The 17,192-nt window shown below is 49.9% G+C and overlaps 2 protein-coding genes across 4 annotated transcripts in view; both read right to left on the bottom strand.

Annotated features, from left to right (window-relative positions):
* The window catches only part of DOC2B (double C2 domain beta), a 133,193-nt gene extending 125,567 nt beyond the window's left edge, over positions 1-7,626 (bottom strand). The window contains exon 1 of one of the 2 annotated variants that reach the window (XM_075120661.1): positions 7,209-7,626. In XM_075120661.1, coding sequence (XP_074976762.1) covers positions 7,209-7,527 — 319 coding nt within the window. In that variant the 5' untranslated portion in view covers positions 7,528-7,626. The remainder of the gene's footprint in view (positions 1-7,208) is intronic. The other variant, XM_075120660.1, reaches the window with a different exon arrangement.
* Positions 1-17,192, bottom strand: part of RPH3AL (rabphilin 3A like (without C2 domains)) — a 165,756-nt gene that overhangs the window by 24,209 nt on the left and 124,355 nt on the right. Inside the window, exons 10-11 of one of the 2 annotated variants that reach the window (XR_012665300.1) lie at positions 13,929-14,320; positions 12,737-13,351 (exon numbers count right to left, since the gene is read on the bottom strand). The exons of the other annotated variant lie outside the window; for it this stretch is intronic. The gene's annotated coding sequence lies outside the window, so the exon portion shown is untranslated. Of the gene's footprint in view, positions 1-12,736; positions 13,352-13,928; positions 14,321-17,192 lie in introns of those variants that run through there. 2 annotated transcript variants of the gene reach the window in all.

Raw genomic sequence — 17,192 nt, 5'->3', positions numbered from 1 at the left:
GAGCTGCTGGCAAGTTGGACTTGATACAGTGTCAATAAAATTACTATAATATTATCCAGACACCTGTTGAAATCAATGGCAATTTGTGTAGTAAAAATATTCTTTTTGCATAATCTGGATCGCAAAGACAAATGAAAGGTTATTAATAGCAGCAGCAACATATGCTAAGGAGCTGCTTTGAGGATGTAAATATCCTGATAATTTCCAAACTGTTTTCTCTCCCCCTTGCTTATTCTCAGCATCTTTGTTAGCAACTCTGTGTTGTCTGCTAACATTGCCATGTCATCTGTAGATTCTGCATCCCTTGCTACTTTTGTTCTTATCACCACCTTTAAACAGCTGGTAGTTAATATCTTCATTATGACTTTGGCTGCTTAATGATTTTCTTCACCCAAAATAAGTGTCTTCCTAAGAAACCTCTCTCAGTGAATCACTTGTAGCAGATGTCACAAGATGCAATACATCAGGATAGGCCTGCGATCTGGGCTAGAAATAATATTTTCTACAGCTGATATTTATAACACTATCATGGCTGAGCTGCGTGGAAGCAAAATTCTTCTGCAGGGCCTTGCAGGTCAGCTTCCTGTCGGAGGAGTTTGGGTATATTCTAAATGTAATTTCCTTCGATTACACATACACACCCACCATGAGACAGAGGCAGGCACAAGTAGCATCAGCAGTCTCCTCTTTCAGAAATCTCAACCCACCTGCCAATGCCCATGTTCCCAAGAAACTACCTCGTCGCAAGAACTGCCTTCAAAAATAAAGTACTGAGCAAACTCTGCGGTATCTGCCACAGCTTCTCTCTGGCAAAGACCAGCGTATCACGAACAACAACGCAGCACTTCTTCAAGAACTAAAAGCTCACTCACACACTGTGAAAAAGAATTATTAAAGTATGTGTAACAGTGCCCTCCGGTGACTCCTGCCTTAACAATTCTGAGAGTTACAGTGTTCCTATAATGCCTACCTATATTGCATTCATATGGCACTTTTCATCAGAGGATCCCAAAGCACTTTACTAAAGTAGATAGGTATTATCATGCTTGTTTTACAGGTGGGGAACTGCAGCAGAGGATAAGGGACTTGCCAAAATTCACAGACAGTCAGTGATGGTGTCACAAACAGAACCCAGGTTTCAGAGGAACAGCCGTGTTAGTCTGTATTCGCAAAAAGAAAAGGAGTACTTGTGGCACCTTAGAGACTAACCAATTTATTTGAGCATGAGCTTTCGTGAGCTACAGCTCACTGTAGCTCACGAAAGCTCATGCTCAAATAAATTGATTAGTCTCTAAGGTGCCACAAGTACTCCTTTTCTTTAAACAGAACCCAGTTTCCCTGGCTCCCAGCCCTATGCCCCAAACACGACGCCATGCTGCTAAGATTGGCTTACTTTATATGTAAACAAAGATATCATTAGTGTTTGACAGACCGTCTGGGAATAACCAATTACTCTGGACTAGCGAGCTGATTGTGCAGCAAAAGGAAACATGAGCAACAGCTGTAACAATGTGAATGCAGCCCTGAGGATGATCTGGCATAATTTCCCTAAGAACAGCAAATACTATAGCAATAATTAATAACTGATAATAAAATCCATGCACATGCACTTTTTGCAGTGTATTATAAAGGAAACACCATAGAAGACAGTTTTTCAATCTATTTTGCTTTCTGTACTTATGTTGGTGCCCAGACACCACGGTAATGGGTGCAATACACAGACTTGTTTCACTGGAAGGTTGCAGGCTACTGGGAAGTAGATGAGAGAACTATGATGTTCCAATAAATCTATAGTGAGTTCCTTCCCCACTGTCAAAAAGACATTATGTTACAATTACTTCTGATCCGATAAAATGCCCCAAACTGTGATTTTTTGGGTGTTTGCTTTTTTTTCTCCCCTCCAGTCACTACCCCCTAACGCTCTCTTCTCCTCAATTGGTATAAGTGCTTTGACACCTCATTAGCAGCTCAATTATGAACAATGAAAACCATCTGATGAAAACAAACTCAATGGAACAAAGGGTAGTACTTCTCAAAGTCTCAGCCAGATTTTGAATCATGTATAGCAAGCAACCTGAGTACAGGAATAAAAATCCAGCATGTTCCATTGGCACTGAGACCCCACAGAGAGAGATGGACACAGCACCTCCTAAACATGCACAAGCTCATCTGGGAAGTGTCGTTATCTCTACAAAACACTTTAGGCACAGGGAGGGGGAGTGACTTATCCAAGGTCTCAGGGAAACTCAGAGCAGTGATAAAACCAAAGAATCTTGTTTGAGTCCTAGTTCAGGGCTCCCTTCCACCCCTAGGCTGACAGACATTGCAAGGGCCACTGATGACAATCAGCATTTGCACTTGAGGCTTAAAGCACACTTCTTGACAATGTTAGGCTGTTGGTGTGCTGAGACCACTGCTGAGCATGCTGACCAACGTTGTCTCAATGTTTTCCTTTGCTTCCCTGTCTGTTTCCATCTCTTGTCTTATACTTAGATTGTAAGCTGCCTGGGGCAGAGACCGTCTGTGTGTTCTGTGTTTGTACAGCCCCTAGCATTGCAAAATGGGGTCATGGTCCGTCCATGACTGGGGCTCCTACAAGCTATAATAATGCAATTAATAATAAATAATAATAATTCTGTGGCCCTCAGAGTATAATTGTCTAGTGCTATTCCTCCCTCCAGCTTGCCTGGTGTGCCACGAACTACCCCATTGGGAGAGATTTCTCCTTTCGCCTTAACTTTCTAGCTTCACCCCTTTGATCCATCAGGGATTTTATTCCTCAGTCACAGCTACTTCACTGGCTTCTCCTGCCTTTGCATCAGCCTTTCCCTGTGGCCAGAATACAGGGCAAGGGGGCAGGAGACATGGTCTGGGCTTTGCTGTTCCCTTCTCTATTTCTCAGCATCCGCATCTGTAAGCCAGGGATCATGCCCACTTGCCTGTCAGTGGTTTGTGAGGCTTCTTTCACCCCAGTTCGCAAAGTACTTGGTGATCCAGGGATAACTGGTATTGCAGAAGGACCAAGTGTCGTTATAGTATGATAAAGGACCTTGCAAGTGCCCCCTGCCCTGACAAGCATGTCCATTGTGTATGTGATGGTAAGGGCTGGCTCCACACTACTCCCATCTCTCCCGGAGCCTTCCTGACATTTCCCCCTCATTATCTGCTCCACTGGGCCCCTCCAGGCCTGCTCGCTCACTGCAGCTCTCACAGCCGGCATTCAACAGGCTGATTATTGCCTCTCCTTCGCTGGTCTGTGGGGACTAGAGTTGTTTTCCTCAGCTCCTCCGAAATCTTCCACAGCTCCCTGAAGAGCTGCTGTAACCAGGCCACTGTTCTATTCCCCTTCACTGCAATCTGCGTCTGCTCCCTCCTCTGGGGGCTCTCTCCCTGGTCTATTCCTCCTTGCTCTCTGCCAGTCAGGGCAAAGCGCAGGCTGAGCGTTGGGCCCCTCTCTCCTGGTGGAGAAGACCCAGTGCAGCAGGTCCCGTCTGGTATGCACCATCTCCGGCAGCTGGAAATTCCAGTCCCAGTGGTTTCTCTCTGCACCCCTAAGCCTTGTGTCTGGATCACTCCCTTGAAGGAATCCTCGTTCCTCTTTGCTCCTTATGATTTTGATTTAGCAAAGCACCAGAATTAAACACACAGTTCTGCTCTTAAAAGCAATGATGCAGACAGCGGGTTTTCTCCCTGCATTCTCTAAGCCTTTGGAAATTTAGAAGAATCTCTAAGAAGGAGACAAGATGTAACTGAAGGCTTCTGCCTCCTGGGCTGAAACCCCGGTGGAGTCCTTACTCAGTCTTTCTTCCCTTCTTGCTCAGCCAAAAAACTCCCCCAACCTCAGTAAGAGTTTGCCTGAGGGATGCACTCCTCTGGAAGGAGGGAGTTGCTTGCTAGAGAAGCAGATGGTTTGAAGGGGGTGTCTAGGAGATAGGTTAGAGTAGATTACTGATGGCGTTTTAAAATGGGATTGGACTGAGGGCTGGAACCTCCACTGTAAGGAGCAAACCCATACTGTCCAGAGAATGGACCAGAGGGGACCTGGCAGGTCCTTCTAGAATGTCTCTTTCTATGATCACACTGGAGACATTCCTATATGGGTGGCAGGGTAGGGGGGCAGGCCAGAAGGCTGAACAGGTCTGTTCCATTTCTCTCTTCTGTCTGAACTGATTCTTCAACAGTGATCTCAGTGGGGGGCCGCAGCTTGCTGGTCCACTTGGCCACCTCCTGCCATCTCCAATCCCCCTCCTGCTACCTCTGGAACTATTGGGGGGCAGGGCTGGGAAATACCCGTGTCAAAGGAGAACAGTCAAACTGAAAAGAGCAAAAAAGAAAGGTGGTGATGAAATAACATCAGGCTAGAGAAGTAAACCGAGCTGGAAAGGAGACTCTGGGCTACTCCAGAACAAGGCTGCCTGATAATCCCAAAGGGCCTTCGAAACAGAAGGGAGTTACTACCCCCTGAAGGGTGGGTAAATTTCATTATTCCCATTTTACAGGTAGGGAAACTGAGGCACGGATTGGTGAAGTGACTTGCCTAAAATCACACAGTGAATCACTGGCCAAGCCAAGAATTGGAGCCACATCACCTGACCAGACTTTATCCACAGCATCATCCTTCCCCTCCAGGCTGTGCCAATACCCACAGTTCATCCCCAGGGAAGGCTGAATGCTGTTACCCATCACTGGGAGTGTCTCCTTGGAGCTAGGTGAGAAGTGCAGCCATAGGGAGAGCTCTGTGAATCCTCTCTGTGGGAGATAATATCTAGTAATAGACGTTTCCCTGAGTTCCTGCAGCATTCCTGCAGGGCAAGACTTGCATTTCAACAAGAGAGGCTGAGTGCAAGATGTGATCAGCAGCCTGTATCTACCTGATGCCTCACTAGCATTGCTTTGTCATGGTCAGCAAGGAATCTCACAAGCCAGGAGGGAAGCTTTTGACACTGAGGCCCATGTGGGGCAGTGACCTTGCTCCTCTGGGCTGAGCAGATGATGCCTGACGTCTCTTCACTCAGATCATCCAGGCCTTGGCGAGATGCTGTCTCAGTGGTAATGTTATTTCCCTGGAAAAGCCTGTAGAGAGTCCAATCAGCTAGGAAGTGTTCTGACCTTTGGAACCCCAGAAGGTCCCTGTATTGTATCTTGCACAGACACTTTGCTTACAGCACTTACTGCTCCAGGAGTAAAGGCACCAATGCTTCTAAATCATCACTGTTATTTCTATGCCAAGACGTTAATCTAGGTGTTCAAGGGCATTCCAGATTCATGCATCAGTCAGTGAAGATGTGAGGTTAAGGTACTGGACTTAGACCTAGGAGATCTGTGTCCAAATCCCAGCTCTGACACTGACTTCCTGTGGGACCTTGGGCCAGTCCCTCAACCTCGGGCCAGTCCCTCAACCTCACTGTGCCTCAGTTTCCAATCCCTAAAATAGGGATAATAATCCTTCCTTCACCTGTCTTTTCTATTTAGATTGTAAACTCGGAGGAGGAGGAGCTGTTCCTTACTATGTGTATGTAGAGTGACTAGCACAATGCGGCCCCGAACTCGGTTGGGACGGTTAGGTGCTGCTGTCATACAAATAACCACCAAGCATTAACTGCTCTGTCACCAGCAGGAAGAGCTTATTAGTTCTTGCATCTTTACTAGTGGAAAAATAACCACATCTGGCAAACCAGCATCAGCAGTTTTGCTGCCACCTGTTATACTGTAAGAAACATATTTTTAACTTTAGCTGCAACAAGACAAACACCAGCTGGTCCACTGGAAACCAGTTTAATTGATTCCATGGTGTCAATGAGAAGGACCAGGATGCCCTTAGTCCTTCCAAATGACTACTTAGTGGGGCGTGGGAAGTGGGTTTTAGAGCCCAAAGCCGAACATCCTGAAATCCTAGCAGCTGATCTTCCAGTAGCCAAGAAAAGAGATGCAGAGCCCCTTAGCACTTTGCTTCTGCATGCATCTCTGCCCCCACCACTAAATGTTCCAATTTCTATTGTCAGGATGAACAAAGATGATCCAATAATTACAGTAGCAAATAACCCAAATCTGGCTAAAGTTGTTATTAACAGTTTGGCTGGGAGTTCAGCTTAATATTGCACTTTCATCACTTGCAGACCAGAATGGTTCAGCAAGACAGCTCCCAAGGAGAGGGCATGTGCCACCAAACCCGGGTTATAAGGCCATGAACACAGAAAAGAGTAGTTTGGGGTTCACACTTGCTCAGAGTCACCAAAGGCCAAATTCTGCCACTTTGCCAGCAGTTTGGACCCCTGGATTCATACTAGGCAGATTCTGATCTCAGAGGTCGCTGTACAATTTCCAGGGTAACTACAGTGACTTTAAGGGAGTTACTCCAGGGTGATCAGGATCTGGCTCACGTCTGCAGCCTGAGTTTAGCCAGCTATTGGCAAGGAAGCATAGAAGCAACAATAGACTGCTATGACATTTCTCAAAGAGAAGACTACACCCTTCTCAAGGCAGGACCCTAAAGAGCATCTGTAGCTTCCTGGGGGGTCCTCCTTTCCTCCAAGTGAGGCTCAGCACCTCCGGGCAATGTCGGCTCTTAACTGGTCTCCTTCCCTAGTCATCTCTTTGTTTCAAACTTTGAGCCTGAAAGGAGCCAAGCACCCTCAACTCCCATAGGCGTCAACGCCTGACAGGATCGGGCCCCTCTTCATTAACTACAGGCAGCTGCTGATCCAGCCACCCTGTTCAACGCAGCCAGACATCCACGGCTCTAACACCGGGCGGGAAGGACATTGCGGGTGGGGAGGGGTTAAATCTAGCCGCAAACACCCGCATGTAACAAAGCGGTGCCTTCTGCAAGGGAAACACTTAACATGCTCCGCCCGTGCGGCTCCCGCTCCGGAGTTGCCCGAGGGGGGTTGGCCGGAGACTTGCTGGGCAGCGGCCCCTTGAAGAGCCCCGGTCCGCGAGCCTGGAGAGCCCGACACCCCCCAGCGAGCTGAGCCGCGGAGCCCCCGCCCCGACCAGGCAGAGCCGCGGCAACTGGTGGCTCTTTGCAGCCGGGGACCAGGGCACCGGAGGCGCGGTCCCTCCTCGCTGCCGGGGGGGAGGGGGCGGGCTCTCCAGGCGAGCTTCGAGCCCAGGGCCCAGCCGGCCGGGGAGCGCCGCGGGCGGGCACTGAGACCCGGGCCGTGGGGCGGGGAGCTCCGGCCAGGGACCGGGGGGACTTGGCAACTTACTGCAGTCGTCGGACTCGTAGCCCTCGGCGTCGGCCGCCTCCTCCTCGGCCGGGCGCGGGGCCGGCTGCTCGGCGGGGCCGCTGGCGCCGTACGCCCCGAAGAGCCGGTCCACGTCCTCGTCCTCCTCGCGGGGCGGCTCGGCGGGGCTGAGGGGCGGGCGGCTGGCGGGGCGGCTGGCGGCGGCGGCGGGCAGGCCGCGCGGGAAGCGGGGGAAGTAGTCGGAGATCTGCTTGATGGGCTTGATGGGGCCGGGGCAGACGTCGATGGCCATGTGCTCCTGGATGCTGATGGTCGCTCTCTCCCCCTTGCGGAGTGTCATGCAGGCGGCTGCGGGCGGGACGCGCCCCCCCGGCGGCGGCGGCGGCAGCGGCGGCGGCTGAGGAGAGGAGAGGAGAGGCGGGCGGGCGGGCTCCCGGGGGCAGCTCGGGCGGGCGCTCTCGCCCCTGCCAGCCTCGCCGCGCACCGCCGCTGCCGCCGGCCGCCCTGGCAGACAGTGCCCGCGCCGCCCGCGCGCGCGGGGGGAGAGGGGGCCGGCTCCGAGGCGGCTGGGGGGGGCGGCGAGAGGGGGGGGGTGGCACGCGGGTGATGTCACCGGCTCGCCGCCAAGCGCTGCACCGGAATGCGGCCGGGGCAGGTGTGCGGCTTGGGGCCCCCCCATCGCCGTGCCCGGGCGGGGCCGCTCCCGCTCCGCGCCCCGCCCCCCAGGGGCAGGGCACCGGCTCCCGCTCCCCTGCCCCACGCGGGCAGCCACGCGCCAGCCTCAGCGCGGGGGCGAGGATCGCCCCTTCCCCCGCGGAGTGGAGCTCGCGGCTTCCTCCGGTGGGGGGCCGCCCGCCCGCCGGTGCCCGGGCTGGAGCAGTCCTGCCTCGCCTTCCCCTGCAGCCCGGGGGAGCGGGGCTGTGAAGACGCAGGGGGACTTCGGCCCAGGTGGGCTGCAGCGCCCAACGGGGGGAGCGTTCACACGGAGCCCCGCTCCGGAGTGGGTCTTGGGCAGCGCACCGCAGCAGGGAGCAAGAACCCTTCGCGCTCCTCTTGCCCCCTGCCTGCCCTGAGCGTCCCCCCAGCACCTGGGCAAGGTAGGGAGGCCCGAAGGGAAACTAGGTTTCCTTGCAGAGAAACCGCCGATCAGCCCAAGTGTCCAGGCAGGGAAGCTGAGACAGAGAAGCCCTTTTTTGCCCCCAAAGCCCCAGAGGGAGTGTGGTCCAGGCAGGCCAAGCACTCAGCTCCCGGTCCTGGGCTGGGATCACTAATGGCCTTTTGGGCTCCTATACGCGCCTTCAGAGAAGCTTTGCAGGGTAAGTGCCTAGGAAACCTAGTGAAACGACTCGACCTTTTTGCCTAATGAACAATTCAGCTTTCAGGCAGCTGTTGAGAAGCGTTCATGAGTGTCCTGGAGTCACAGGGCAAACACCACGCCCACGAAGCCTAATTGACCTGCTACACGTTTGAGCATATTCCTCGCCTGCAACAACCAAACTTGCCCTTGTTCCCACCTAGCTGATGCTTTGGGGATGAATATCAGAACATGAAAACAGGCGATCCTCTCCTTACTCCCATGTCCTGCTCTCTGGGGGGGGGGGTTCCTCTTCAAGGCTGTTCTGGCTTGCTGCACAGAGATGGTTTGTGGTTTCAGCGTAAAGAAATTAGTGCTGCCCTTTGGTCCCTACCCAACAGCCTGGGCTGCAACTGCTGTTTCTGCACTGCTATGAGACTCAGAATATTTTCATTTTGGTCACTGTCCACATGGAAGCCTCAGATATATACTTTGTGTTTAGGGGATTTAGACTGAGCGACCCTATGGTTAGGGGCCAAACAGACAAGGTCAAACTACATGAACATTACAAACAGCAGGAAGGGTAGTTGCTTCTAGGCTTGGTTCTGGCAGTATGTATTCATTTATCCAGTGCCCATTTCTGGGTGCAGCATAGGGGCTGCTTTTGGACTTCAGACAGAATTAGGCCTGATGTCCAGAAAATGCAGCTATTCTCTCATTCATTATATATATAGCCCAAATAATCATTATTTGTATTACTAATGCCCCCTTATTCTCAGTGATTCGTCACAGAGCTTACCTTCCAAATAGACAAGAAAGGGAGGATTTTACAAATGGGGAACAGACACACAGAGGTGAATGACTGGCCCAACCTGGTTTAACCTTAACCAGGAGGCCATCCTGTATCTCCATGTAACCTAGAGTAGTAAATTTATGATTCTTGGAAATCTAACCAACTTGGCAAAGCCAGGATCAGGGGCTAAATGGGGGACTCCCAAGTTCCCAGGAGCAGCAGCAGATGCTCAGAAACTCAGAGGAGGTTGTTAGCATCAGGCCCTAAGGCATGATAGGACTGTCACTACCCACCATGATTGGAAGGGTATGAACAGCACCAAGGTCAGGATACGGTTCTACAAAGAGGGTGGAAGTAGGAGTGGGTTTCAAATTTAGAAAAGGGAAGTTTAGGTTAACTAGTCCCAGCTCTACTAAATTATGGGATTATCTTCCAGAAGGAAGAGATGGGAGCCCTGTCCTGGGGGCCTTTAGAACTGGGCTGGACAAAGTATTAGAAAAATCTCTTGCTGGAAACTGCCTAGATAACCTAATAGCTTTATAGTCTGTGGGACTGATCCAAAGCCTGTTGAAGTCAATGGGAGTCTTTTCATTGATCTTAATGTGCTTAGGATCAGACCTTATGACCTGGAAACTAAAGTATAAGATTATTTACATTAAACTCTTCCTATCAACCAACTCATGCCCTTGCATTTCACTCCCTTGCCCACACTTATACAGGCTGGAATCTCCAGGCCACAGCATACAGGATTATACTGGAGTACTGTACTCAACCAGACTTGCCATGTGCTTCTTTGAGTGTGGATTAGGCTGGCTACATAATCAGGTAGCAGACCTGACCTACACACATGCTGACAAGCCAACAATACAATAGGTAGAGGAGACACAAAAATAGTGAGAGGTATTAATTGGGCCAGGAGACAAAAGCAGGCTTGGGGATAGAGAACCAGTTTCCAGGTAAAGCTTTTAATTCCCACCGTCTGTCTAATGCCTGGAAAGTAACATTATTTGACCCCTAGCTCCAGCAGCATGATTCACTGCTACCGTACTGCACGGACGTTCCCTCTTTACTGAGAGGGGTGAATGTTCCCTTCCTAATGAAAGGGAGGAAGATACATGATCATTTAAATATTACAGAGCGGTCTTCAGCAGCCTGACAACTCTACAGTGAAAGGAAGAGACTCTCAGCACAGACCCTCCCTGCTGCTATTGCACTGAGAGATCCTATCCTGGGAAGAGTGGGGGAGGGGGACCTTTATCCCTTTGAGAAGATGAAATTGACCAAAGCGAAATTAACATCAAAGCTGTAACCCTATGATGGCCAAGTAAGTACATCAACCCTAATGTACAACTGTATATTGTTGGCAATTACAGCACCAGCTCACTACACACAGTCTTGCAGGTCAGCAACTTGTGTTGCTCCTCAGAGTGACACTAAGCAAAAGCAAGGTTCAGCAACTAATTTCAGATCAAGGCATTGATCGATGTGCTGACATCCAAAGCAAAGAGGTCCTCTAGTAAGCAGAGGACTGGGAGTCAGTCATCTCTCCAACTCTGGCACTGATTCAGGACAGCAATTCAGCACATGCTTAATGTTGAAGTGAAGTGTTATCCTGAACGGAGATGGAAAGTATATGTGGTTAAATCCCAAATCAAAGCCTCTGCCACTGGCTCAGTCTGTGATCTTGGACAAGTCTCTTAACATCTCTGTACCTTAGGGAGATGACTATGGCTAGCGGTCGTACTGCACAGTCTGCTGCCAGCAAGATGTATAAAGATAGATGAAGTGGCTCAAAACAAGAAATAGACCAGATTTGTTTTGTATTCATTTTCTCCTCCCTCCCTCTGTGAAATCAACAGCCTGCTAAACCCAGTTTTGAATTCTATCCTTGAGGGGGCCATTCAGTTTCTCACAAAGCCACCCCCTTTGTTGATTTTAATTCCCTGTAAGCCAACCCTGTAAGCCATGTTGTCAGTTGCCCCTCCCTCTGTCAGGGCAAAGGCAGACAATCATTCCACGCCTTTTTTCTGTGCAGACGCCATGCCATAGCAAGCATAGAGCCCACTCAGATCAATTTGGCAATTAGGAGCACATTAAACACCACACGCATTATCCAGCAGTATATGCAGCACCAGAACCTGGCAAAGCGAAACCAGGCGAGTAGGCGATGTCAGCGCGGTGACGAGAGCGATGAGGACATGGACACAGACTTCTCAAAGCACGGGCCCTGGCAATGCGGGCATCATGGTGCTAATGGGGCAGGCTCATGCAGTGGAACACCGATTCTGGGCCCGGGAAACAAGCACAGATTTGTGGAACCGCATAGTGTTGCGGGTCTGGGACGATTCCCAGTGGCTGCGAAACTTTCACATGCGTAAGGGCACTTTCATGGAACTTTGTGACTTGCTTTCCCCTGCCCTGACGCACAAGAACACCAAGATGAGAGCAACCCTCACAGTTGAGAAGCGAGTGACAATAGCCCTGTGGAAGCTTGCAACACCAGACAGCTACCGGTCAGTCGGGAATCAACTTGGAGTGGGCAAATCTACTGTGGGGGCTGCTGTGATGCAAGTAGCCAACGCAATCAAAGATCTGCTGATATCAAGGGTAGTGACCCTGGGAAATGTGCAGGTCATAGTGGATGGCTTTGCTGCAATGGGATTCCCTAACTGTGGTGGGGCCATAGACGGAACCCAAATCCCTATCTTGGCACCGGAGCACTAAGCCAGCGAGTACATAAACCGCAAGGGGTACTTTTCAATAGTGCTGCAAGCACTTGTGGATCACAAGGGATGTTTCACTAACATCAACCTGGGATGGCCGGGAAAGGTACATGACGCTCGCATCTTCAGGAACTCTGGTCTGTTTCAAAAGCTGCAGGAAGGGACTTTATTCCCAGACCAGAAAATAACTGTTGGGGATGTTGAAATGCCTACAGTTATCCTTGGGGACCCAACCTACCCCTTAATGCCATGGCTCATGAAGCCGTACACAGGCAGCCTGGACAGTAGTCAGGAGCTGTTCAACTACAGGCTGAGCAAGTGCAGAATGGTGGTAGAATGTGCATTTGGATGTTTAAAAGCATGCTGGTGCAGTTTACTGACTCGGTTAGACCTCAGTGAAACCAATATTCCCACTGTTATTACTGCTTGCTGTGAGCTCCACAATATCTGTGAGAGTAAGGGGGAAAACATTTATGGTGAGGTGGGAGGTTGAGGCAAATCATCTGGCTGCTGGTTACGCACAGCCAAACACCAGGGCGGTTAGAAGAGCACAGGAGGGCATGTTGTGCATCAGAGAAGCTCTGAAAACCAGTTTCGTGACTGGCCAGGCTACGGTGTGAAAGTTCTGTTTGTTTCTCCTTGATGAAACCCCCCTGCCCCTTGGTTCATTCTACTTCCCTGTAAGCTAACCGCCCTCCCCTCCTCCCTTCGATCACCGCTTGCAGAGGCAATAAAGTCATTGTTGCTTCACATTCATGCATTCTTTATTAATTCATCACACAAATAGGGGGACGACTACCAAGGTAGCCCAGGAGGGGTGGTGGAGGAGAGAAGCAACAGGAGGGGTGGTGGAGGAGGGAAGGACAAGGCCACACAGCACTTCAAAAGTTTAAAACTTTAAAACTTATTGAATGCCAGCCTTCTGTTGCTTGGGCAATCGTTCTTGGGCGTCTGGGTGAGGAGGCTATGGAACTTGGGGAGAAGGGCGGTTGACTACACAGGGGCTGTAGCGACGGTCTGTGCTCCTGCTGCCTTTCCTGCAGCTCAACCATACTCTGGAGCATATTAGTTTGATCCTCCAGCAGCCTCAGCATTGAATCCTGCCTCCTCTCATCACGCTGCCGCCACATTTGAGCTTCAGCCCTCTCTTCAGCCCACCACCTCTCCTCCTGGTCATTTTGTGCTTTCCTGCACTCTGACAATGTCTGCCTCCACGCATTCGTCTGTGCTCTGTCAGTGTGGGAGGACAGCATGAGCTCAGAGAACATTTCATCGCAAGTGCGTTTTTTTCGCCTTCTAATCTTCGCTAGCCTCTGGGAAGGAGAAGATCCTGTGATCCTTGAAACACATGCAGCTGGTGGAGAAAAAAAAGGGACAGTTGTATTTAAAAAGACACATTTTATAGAACAATGGGTACACTCTTTCACAGTAAACCTTGCTGTTAACATTACATACATAGCACATGTGCTTTCGTTCCAAGGTTGCATTTTGCCTCCCCACAGCGCGTGGCTAGCCCCTCCCCCGTCCCCGTGGCTAACAGCGGGGAACATTTCTGTTCAGCCACAGGCAAACAGCCCAGCAGGAATGGGCACCTCTGAATGTCCCCTTAGGAAAAGCACCCTATTTCAACCAGGCGACCATGAATGTTATCCTCAGGAGAGTGATATCACAGAGAGATAAAGAACGGATGTTGTTTGAATGCCAGCAAACATACACTGCAATGCTTTGTTCTACGACGATTCCCGAGTACGTGCTGCTGGCCTGGAGTGGTAAAGTGTCCTACCATGAAGGACGCAATAAGGCTCCCTCCCCAGAAACCTTTTGCAAAGGCTTTGGGAGTTCATCCAGGAAAGCCACGAATGCCAGGGCAAATTAATCATTAAACATGCTTGCTTTTAAACCAGGTATAGTATTTTAAAAGGTACACTCACCAGAGGTCCCTTCTCCACCTGGCGGGTCCAGGAGAAAGCCTTGGGTGGGTTCGGGGGGGTACTGGCTTCAGGTCCAGGGTGAGAAACAGTTCCTGGCTGTCGGGAAAACCGGTTTCTCCGCTTGCTTGCTGTGAGCTATCATCATCTTCCTCGTCCCCAAAACCTGCTTCCGTGTTGCCTCCATCTCCATTGAAGGAGTCAGACAACACGGCTGGGGTAGTGGTGGCTGAACCCCCTAAAATGGCATGCAGCTCATCATAGAAGCAGCACGTTTTGCGCTCTGACCCGGAGTGGCCGTTTGCCTCTCTGGTTTTCTGGTAGGCTTGCCTCAGCTCCTTCAGTTTCACGCGGCACTGCTTCGGGTCCCTGTTATGGCCTCTGTCCTTCATGCCCTGGGAGATTTTGACAAAGGTTTTGGCATTTCGAAAACTGGAATGGAGTTCTGATAGCACGGATTCCTCTCCCCATACAGTGATCAGATCCCGTACCTCCCGGTCGGTCCATGCTGGAGCTCTTTTGCGATTCTGGGACTCCATCATGGTCACCTCTGCTGATGAGCTCTGCATGGTCACCTGCAGCTTGCCACGCTGGCCAAACAGGAAATTGAAATTCAAAAGTTCGCGGGCCTTTTCCTGTCTACCTGGCCAGTGCATCTGAGTTGAGAGTGCTGCCCAGAGCAGTCACAATGGAGCACTCTGGGATAGCTCCCAGAGGCCAATACCATCTAATTGCGTCCACAGTACCCCAAATTCGACCCAGCAAGGCCGATTTCAGCGCTAATCCCCTTGTTGGGGGTAGAGTAAGGAAATCAATTTTAAGAGCCCTTTAAGTAGAAAAAAAAGGCTTCGTCGTGTGGACGGGTGCAGGGTTAAATCTATTTAACGCTGCTAAATTTGACCTCAACTCCTAGTTTAGACCAGGGCTGAGCTTCCTCATCTGAAAAGTATTGGAAATACCTTACAAGGCTGCTGTTATTCTTATTTGTATTGCTGTAGCACACGGGAGCCCCTACTGTGCTAGGCTCTATACAAACACAGAGCCAAGAGACCATCCCTGCCCCAAAGAGGGAACAAACTTCATCTGAAGCCTGCTTCCTAAATGAAGAATATCTCTTTGGCAAATTTCAACCTAATCTTCTCATTCAAAAAGTAGGGCCAATTTCTGCTCTGTTACTCCAGATTTACACCAGTGAAACTGATTGTGGAATCTAGTCCACTAATTTCTTTGTTATGGCATTTACAAATGATCCTACCACTTACAGTGGAGATGAGAGGTAGCATTTCTAAGGGATCTTTATTTATGGTTTCATTAGACATAAGCTCTGGGTATCCGCTTCTCTGGTGAAAAACAAAACCATACACACCAAGAAACCACCTTCCTGCTGTGCTTGGCAGGGCTAGTCAAGGTCACACATGGTTAGAATGATTTGCTCAAAACTGATCCCATGTTAAAGGTTACCATAAGGCATCACTACAAATAATAATTTACATTCCATCCAAGGACCTCAAAAGCACATTGAAACATAATTGTCAAGGAGAGCTCACTGCACGCTTGTGAGATAAGGAAGTAGCATTTGCCTCATTTTACATCTGGGAAAACTGATGCACAGACTGGTGACATGACTTGCCGAAGATCATGCAGTGAGTCACTGTCAGAACTTGAGAACAGAACCTAGCAAGTCCTATATCCCACTCCCCTGCTCTAACCACTTCCAGGGCTGGATTAAGGCATAGGCACTTTAGGCCAGTGGCTCCTGGAGCCAGGTGGTAACATTAGAATTTCATCTTTCCTTAAAAGAGTGTCTAGCTCTTGTGGTTGCAAAGAAAAATCTTGAAAATGTGATCAAGCACACCTGCTGCAATATTATCTGCCTGAGTCCGCAGAGAGCCTGAAATAATATCTCTGAAATGTGTGAACTTCACAGCGTATTGCAGAGGGCACTAACACCAAGATCCACTGCTCTGGAGGTGCCAACCCAAGAGAGGATTCAATTGGACAGAAGAGAAGAGTGCAGTGAGCCTGACCCACCCTCCCAATCAGATCCACCCTAGCTGTTGCCCCACTACTCTCAAGGGGAGGGGGACCCCTCCTGCCATTGCAGGGTTTGGGGAAGGCACCCCACTAGCCCTGTGTGGGGGAGGGGACCCCTGCCACTCCTGGGGGAAGGTGGGGTGAGACCCTGGGTGCTGTGGTGTGACTAGGTGCCTTAATCCTGCCTTAATCCAGCCCTGCTGTTAGACATGGGCATATTTGTTTTTTCCTTCTAGTGAGCTTCACTACAGTGTGTGTGGAGGGGGGGGGGGTGAGCTGAAAGTCAGTGTGCACCTTCCTCCATGACTGACTATGGTGCACTACCTCCTAGTGGATGCTCAGCTGTTGGGAATGAACCTACTTCCTCTGAAGTCAATGAGAGTTCGGCCATCCACTACAATGGTATCTTGACGGAGCCCCTTACATGCACGGCACATATCCTACCTGGTTAAACACTCATTGCATTTGCTAAATAAAGCAGTAAGAGCAAGTAGGAAACTTGGTTAAATCATCCCAAGAGGCTTACTACAGGCTGGGCAGATTCAGGCTCCTCAGCAGCATTGTATACATGGCACATCCTGGCCTCCGCTGTTAATCTGTGCAAGTAATACACAAGGTTATCCATTCTCAAGCAAGTCCAGCTAAACACCATCATTTGACCAGATTTAACCAGTAATTACTGGCTGTGAACACTGTGGTAAAATACAGCCCACACGCCTTTGCAAAACAGACACAAACAAAACCCTTTTGAAAAGCCAGTCAAAATGCAAACTGCTGCAAGAAAGAGCCCTCTTTGCTCTCTTTATCACTGCTTAAGATTCATAAACATGGGAATGGATGGAGGATTTTTTTCTGCTTTCCTACCACCAGATCCATCAGCAAGGACATGGGAAAAAGCAAGAGGACATGCTGGTTTCTACATTTTCAGTGCAATTTGGGATGATCCCAGATTAGCCTGTGACTCACTATGACCATATGGTTAATGGCAGTGTGGCCAACTCTCACAGTTTTGTTGCGAATCTCGCAATATTTGATACTTTTCTTAAGGTGGGAGCATCTGGAATCCAGTGATTACGTGAGAATCTCAGCTCTCCATTTAAAAATTAAGTTTTTAGCCCTCCTGATTACAGAGAGAAGCTTGAAACTGTGACCCAAGTTTACCCTCATGGCTCAAAAACCAAAAGACAATGATAAAGAACCCAAAGATTCTGTAAAACCTACTAATTTCTAAGC

The sequence above is a fragment of the Caretta caretta genome, chromosome 17 (assembly GCF_965140235.1).
Source record: "Caretta caretta isolate rCarCar2 chromosome 17, rCarCar1.hap1, whole genome shotgun sequence".
NCBI lineage: Eukaryota > Metazoa > Chordata > Testudines > Cheloniidae > Caretta > Caretta caretta.
This window is presented reverse-complemented; position numbering and strand designations above follow the sequence as displayed.